Source organism: Megalobrama amblycephala, linkage group LG20 (genome assembly GCF_018812025.1).
Source record: "Megalobrama amblycephala isolate DHTTF-2021 linkage group LG20, ASM1881202v1, whole genome shotgun sequence".
NCBI lineage: Eukaryota > Metazoa > Chordata > Actinopteri > Cypriniformes > Xenocyprididae > Megalobrama > Megalobrama amblycephala.
Genome location: NC_063063.1, coordinates 31,748,732 through 31,755,673, shown reverse-complemented (window position 1 = coordinate 31,755,673; position 6,942 = coordinate 31,748,732). Strand labels below are relative to the sequence as shown.

The window sequence follows — 6,942 nt, the reverse complement described above, 5'->3', positions numbered from 1 at the left end:
TGTTAAGTCAGAATTGTAAGGAAAAATTCCCCTCACAATTGGACATAATTGCGAGTTTTTATCTCACAATTCTGACTTTATCTCGCAATTGCAATAAAAATAAGTCAGAATTACCATTTTTATTTTATGGTGGAAACAAGCTTACAGAGATTATGGGGTAAGAATACTTATCAAATATGTGGCATCTCTGCATGGAGCTACAATGAAAATCTTATATTGATTCCCAGGGATGCATGAATTAATAAACATGCATACAGTATCATTAATACAACACAAGTTGCTTTGAATAAAAGCATAGCAAAATGCATAAAGTTGTAATGTAAAACGTGTATGGTCACGTGAAAACATCTTTGCATAGTTTTTCCTCTCAGTTGAGCATCCAACAAAACCAAAGACATTGATTTTTCAAAAAGATTTATTTTCTGCATTTCTTTCAAGTACAAAAAACATGTTGCATTTGAATATCAAATAAATAAGATGCATGGAATATGCATATGACCGTTTAAAAAATAAAAAAAGTAAAAGAACCTCTTCCATTTGATCTAAGGGCACAATAACACCATTCACACATCATTGAACAAACTGACACAGAAGAAAAACAAAGTCTGCTACACGACTGCATGGAAAATAGCTGCCATATCTGGTTTCCATAAACCTGAGGTAAACGTTTCAAAAACTCCTGCTTCACTGTGTGGAACGTCAGCAAAAGTGCAACATAATATAAAGTCTTTTTAATGCACCCTACAGATCAGCATATACTGCTTTAAACAGTCATACAACACGATTGTAACTTCAGGCCTCTTATGGGCAAATGGTTACAAGAGGCTTAAATTTAAAAACCCTAGTAAAAGTTCATGACATGTATGAAGTCAGTCTCAGCATTCTTCAATCAAAAGCTCTTCAGAGCTGTACAGTTTTCTTTTAATAACTCTAAATCCAGTGCTCAGTTTAAGTGCACGTCTAACAACCGGAGACGACGGGGATCTGCCCGTGAAAAGCCCCTGGATTTTCGGCCAGAGACCCCTGGAGTCCAGCCGCAGCACTAGGGTCAGTTGGAAGGTGGGCACCAGATAAGGGTCCACGGCGATCTGCCCAGCGGCCTCGCAGCCGCCGTCCTGCTCCACGCACAGGTCGATGAGCGCGCCGCGCAGGCCGCAGGGCTCGCTGACGGACAGGTGCACCAGCTCGTGCCCGATGTGCTCCAGGAGTTTCTCGGGAATAAGGAGTTTGGAGCAGTGCAGGACGCCATCTTTGGCGTCAGTCAGGTTAAGTGCGATGAGTTGCACCACTTCTTTGCACAACGCCTCTTCGGTGGGGTCGAAAAACAGATCAGATTCTGACAGATCTTGTAGGGTTAGGGAACCTGGGGAGGACAAATGCAAACATGCATTAAAGTCAAGATCTTGCATGAGACTAAAGTTGCATCAAATTCTGACTTTCTCTCACAATTTTAAATTTATATCATGCAATTGACTATCACAAAATTCTAACTACGTCACAAAATTCACACTTTATATCATGCAATTCTGTCTATATATCATGCAATTCTGTCTATATCACAAAATTTTGACTTTATGTCATGATATATGACTTTATATCAGATAAAAAAAAATATATATATATAAAAAACACTGATATTTACCTGCATCTGATGCATCATCTGTGCTGCTGTGTGTGTCTGAATCAGAGTCCAGGCTTTGGCTGCTGTGCAGTTTCTGCATTAGTTTGCTCCAGGACAAGCGCTTGGAAGGAGCGTCAGATGTTGGAGTGGATGGAAGACTTGAGTCTTCAGATGAAAGACTGGAAATCAGCTGTTCCTGCATTGTTCTGTAGAAAAGGAGGGTTGTTTTTATTATGCATGCACAAAAGCAGCTGGTAAACAAGTCAGACATTAAAAGAACAAACTAGAATCAGTCATTTCAACAGTTTTTATCGCAGGGCTGATTCACACAATACATTGTTGATCTCTCATTGTACCTCAAGGTTTGAATGACAATAAAAACAGCCCTGTTTAAACATTAAAAACCCTTTAAAAAGACACTCACCGATATTCAGTGCGGTTTATCCTCAGATGCGATGAAACATCGATACTTTTCTTCAGATGAAATAGTCCGTAACAAAGACTGAAACTAACAAAGACCTGTATGAACCGGATTGAGTGCAGCAGTTGTTAGTATCTGCAGAGAACCTGCAAAACACTGACGCAACCCTTTCAGCGCCTCCTTATATACTCGCTGGCGCTGGCCACGCCTCCGCGAGTTTTCAGCCAATCAGCGTTTATGTCACGTCTTTCTCGTCGCAAGTTCGCCTGGTAACACGGAGCAGCGCTGATCAATGAGATCCTGCAGTCCGTCTATTGTCTGCGATTCTCACTTCAGCTATTGTCCTCTCTCAGGACATGTAGTGGCGAATCTCACGTCCTGCTCATTACAAGATATGGTGATTTGCAATTTCAGTCGAAACAGAAGTTTGAGTTGTGAAATACTGAGTCTAGTCGCGCTTTCATTGAGTACGTGCAGAAAGAGAAACACAATGAGTGACTGAATAAACACTGACTGCCAACTTCTGCTGCCTCAGGCACACTTTATTAGTTTAATTATTATCATCTTTGTGTGCATTCTTCTACTGTTGACCTCGTTTTTGTACTTTGTAAAAAAAATAATCATAGAAAATGTGTTTACATTGATGAAAAACTTTGAAAGATGGACTTTAAAAGTCCACATTTTGACACTAACTAACATGTTAAGTAAAATGTTAAGTATTATGATGTACTAAATCAAAAATGACTTAAAAAGTCAAAGTTATGTCTTAAAAAGTCGAAATTATGACAAAAACTTGTAATTATGAGATTAAAAATTGAAATTATTTCAGCTTTTTAACTCATAATTGACTTCTAAATCATAATTTTGACTTTTTTGAGTCAATTTCATACTAAGGTATGTCATAAATATTGGTATTTTTTGTCATAATTTTGACTTCAATCATGATATTGACTTTTTAAGTCAAAATTTCAACAATATATCATAATTTTGACTTTTTAAGTGATACTTTCAACTTAGTATGTCATACTTCCAACATTTTTGTCATAATTTTTACTTAAATCATAATATTGACTTTTTAAGTCAAAAATTCGACAATATATCATAATTTTGACTTTTTAGAGTCAATTTAAACTTAGTATGTCATAAATATTGGCTTTTTTTTTTACTTCAATTATAATATTGACTTTTTAAGTCAAAATTTCGACAATATATCATAATTTTGACTTGGTATGTCACAATTATGACTTTTTAAGTGATACTTTCAACTTAGTATGTCATAATAACTGACATTTTGTATCATAATTTTGACTTAAATCATAATATTGACTTTTTAAGTCAAAATCTTGACTTAGTATATCATACTTTCAACTTAGTATGTCATAATAACCAACATTTTTGGTCATAATTTTGACTTGAATCATAATATTGACTTTTCAATTCAAATTTTCGACTTAATATATCATAATTTTGACCCAGCAAACAGGCGTTCCTGACAATGTTCTCTCAAAGTTATGAAGAAACGTTTTCCAGTAGCGTTAATAGAACGTTCGTTCAGCGTTATCTGGTCTGTAATAATGTTCTCAAAACATTTTAGCTGGATGTTCATCTAACATTTTTTAAGAACTACATGTTTCAGAACGTTCAGAGAACATTCAAAAGTAACGTTCCCATAACGTTTGAAGATGATCAAATGGAATGTTCCCTTAACGTTCATATAACCAAGAAAAAAATGCTTTTAAACATTTAAAAAATTGACTTTTTGATTGTTCAACATTTAGAATAACATAATAGGAATATTAGAACATATTTTTGTTAGCTGGGTAACTTTCCCTAATATTTTAGCCAAAAATCTTGATTTTAAAAGTCTGTGGACACGTTAACCCTCTAAAAGAACCAAAAGTTCACTTTAAAGCGGTCTGAATGTGTTGGGGGTTGTTCACACGTGAGTGACTGCTGCTGAAACTAACCAAGTTAACACACTTTGCTGCATTTGAAAGTGCATTAGAATCTAGTCTTCACTGGAAAGTGTTTGTAATAAATCAAGCTTTTATTAGATTAAGATCTTTTGTGATGTTACTCAGTCTGTGATCTAATGAAGCTGGGTTTGTTTGGTGAAGTGTGAAGCGCTCCTGTCGGGGGAGGATGGTGAAGGAAGGGTTAAACTTTCCTAGTTTAGAATGAAGGTTTGGCGTTGGCCAGAAGACCGTCCCACACGGACAGGCGCATTCCAGCCCTGACAACATGTCTTGTGTTTGCTGAAGGGTGTGTTTTCCTAAAGGATGATCCCTCGAATCCTGCTGCAACTTTTGCATAGAATGCATTCGACTGCATGAAAACACTTTTCTAGAGTCATTAATGAGCCTCGAAATGTCTGTCAGAAGACTTTTTGTGTGTTCACTTGGTACTAGACTATTAGCACATAATTGCAGGTTTGATTTGCTGTAAAGGCATGTGGTGCATTTAGAAACGCCTGTGATCTTCACACCTCAGCACAACTGGGCTTGACGACAACTGCTAAAGTTCTGACCTCTGAAGTCAAATGAGTCCTGAAGAATGAGAAACCCGTCTGTCCTGAGGAATGGCCTTTTAAACAAGCTGAAAATGTGAATGCATGTATTTATTTGTCAGTATTTGGCAAGGTAAAAGTAACTAAAGCCGTGTTTCCACCAAAATTACCCAGAACAATTTGTCCCAGGAACTTTTTTCCCCAGACCTGTTGCTGTCTGCGTAAGATTCAGTTTGGCAAGAAGATTTTGCCCAATTGAAAGGAAGCCCATTTCCACCAGCAAGAAAAATAATCATGCTCTGGTGAATCATAATTATGACATACTCGAAATTATGACTTTAAAAGTTAAAATGAAGACACAAAAGTCATAATTATGACCAAAAAAATTATGACATAAAAACTTGAAAATTATGACACAGGCCTACTAAGTAAAACAGTGACTTAAAAAGTCAAAATAATTGAAAATAAATTGAAACTGACTTAAAATGTCACAATTATGACTCAAAAAATCAAAATGAAGACAATTAGAGAAAAGTCAAAATAATGACATACTAAGTAAAAAAATGACTTAAAAAGTCAAAGTTATGACATACTATGTTGAAATTATGACTTAAAAAAATCAGAATTATGACATAAAAAGTTGAAATTATAACAAAAAGTTATAATAAAGTCAAAATTATGACAATTTCAATTTTTTATCTCATAACTGACTTTTAATTCATAATTTTGAATTTTTAAGTCATACTTTCAACTTAGTGTCATAATTTTGACTTAAATCATAATATTGACATTTTAAGTCAAAATTTCCACTTAATATATCATAATTTTAACATAGTATGTCATAATTTTGAATTTTTAAGTCATACTTTCAACTTAGTGTCATTATTTTAACATTTTTGTCGTAATGTTGACTTAAATTATAATATTGACTTAAGTGTAAATTTCGACTTAATATATCATAATTTTGACCCTTTAAGACATTATTTAAACTTTTTTTGTCATATTTGTGTTTTTGTCATAATCATGACTTTTTAAATCATAATTTCAATTTAGTAATATCATTTTGACTTTTTATGTCATATTTTTGTTTTATGTCATAATTTTTTATTTTTAATCAATTTCAACTTAACATGTCATAATTTTGACTTTCTCTGACATATTTTTGTTTTTTATGTCATTTTGACTTTTTAAATCATAATTTCAACTTTATATATCTTAATTTTGACTTTTTTTCATATTTTTGCTTTTTATGTCATAATTTGGACTTAGTATGTCATCATTTATACTTAGTTTGTCATCATTTTTACTTAGTATGTCATCATTTTTTACTTTCTATTACATATTTTTGTTTTTTTATGTCATTATTTTGACTTTTTGAATCATAATTTCAACTTTATATATCCTAATTGTGACTTTTTTTGACATATTTCTGTTTTTTATGTCAATTTCGACTTATTATGTCATCATTTTATACTTAGTATGTCATAATTTCGACTTTTTATGTCATAATTGTGATTTTTTTCCTTCTGTGGTGTAAATGGGCTTTCATACAAACAGGTTTATCCAAATGTGTGTCTATTTGAATACACAAAACTTGTGGGAAGAAGTATTTTTTTTAATTTTAGTCTGAGAAAGGGCTATAGTTAATACATTTACAGTAGCAAACACACAAATATAGTGTCATATTTAGTGTTCGCTCAGTCAAGCATCACTTGTGCTGATTAATTATTCTCAATGTTCATCTTTAATTAGGTTTGGTGAACTAAAATCTGCTACACCAGGTTGCTTTGGATCAAAAGCATGCTGAGAAAAACTCACTCATAACTAAAGCTGCTAATGATCCTGGAGACTTCCACGAATCGCCACAACAATAGCTGGAAGGGTTCCTGGGTTAAAACTTAAAGCTTTTGAGTAAAACCCTTTGACCGCTTCAGTGGTAAATAATAAACCATTTCTTCAGGACAAAGAATTAAGCAAGTTGCTCAAGAAATCAAGCTTTCCAGAAACCTGATATGGGCTGGAGTTTCATATACGGCCTTTATTTGTTTAAGTGTTCATGCACACATTCCTATATACGTATATACTGCACAAAAACGTGAGGTTTGCTGGACGGAAGCCAAACTTCACAGATGTACTTCAGTCCATGAGAGAGAGAACAAACAGTTCCCTCTGAATGAAAACAGAGACACGTGTCCCTGACCAAGAACAAAACATACTATAACAACGTCATCCACATCTCAGTCACAGAGGCTCGTGTACTTTATGAGTGTAAATGATCTTAATGTTGTCATAAAATCAGTCTGTACGGCTTTTATGCTTTATGAAAACAAGAAAGAAAGAGTACTGTTTGTGCAATGTGCTAAACTGAGTTTGGCATTGAATTTATGACGTAAA

At 34.1% G+C, this 6,942-nt stretch overlaps 1 protein-coding gene across 1 annotated transcript; it reads right to left on the bottom strand.

The window, feature by feature from the left end:
• Positions 1-397: 397 nt before the first annotated feature.
• ddit4 (DNA-damage-inducible transcript 4) lies at positions 398-2,210 on the bottom strand. The gene is made up of 3 exons (XM_048171097.1): positions 2,046-2,210; positions 1,643-1,827; positions 398-1,363 (listed from the first exon to the last, which is right to left on the bottom strand). Exons 2-3 carry the CDS (start codon positions 1,821-1,823, stop codon positions 876-878), a joined length of 669 nt encoding a protein of 222 aa, XP_048027054.1. The 5' UTR covers positions 1,824-1,827; positions 2,046-2,210; the 3' UTR covers positions 398-875.
• Positions 2,211-6,942: the final 4,732 nt, after the last annotated feature.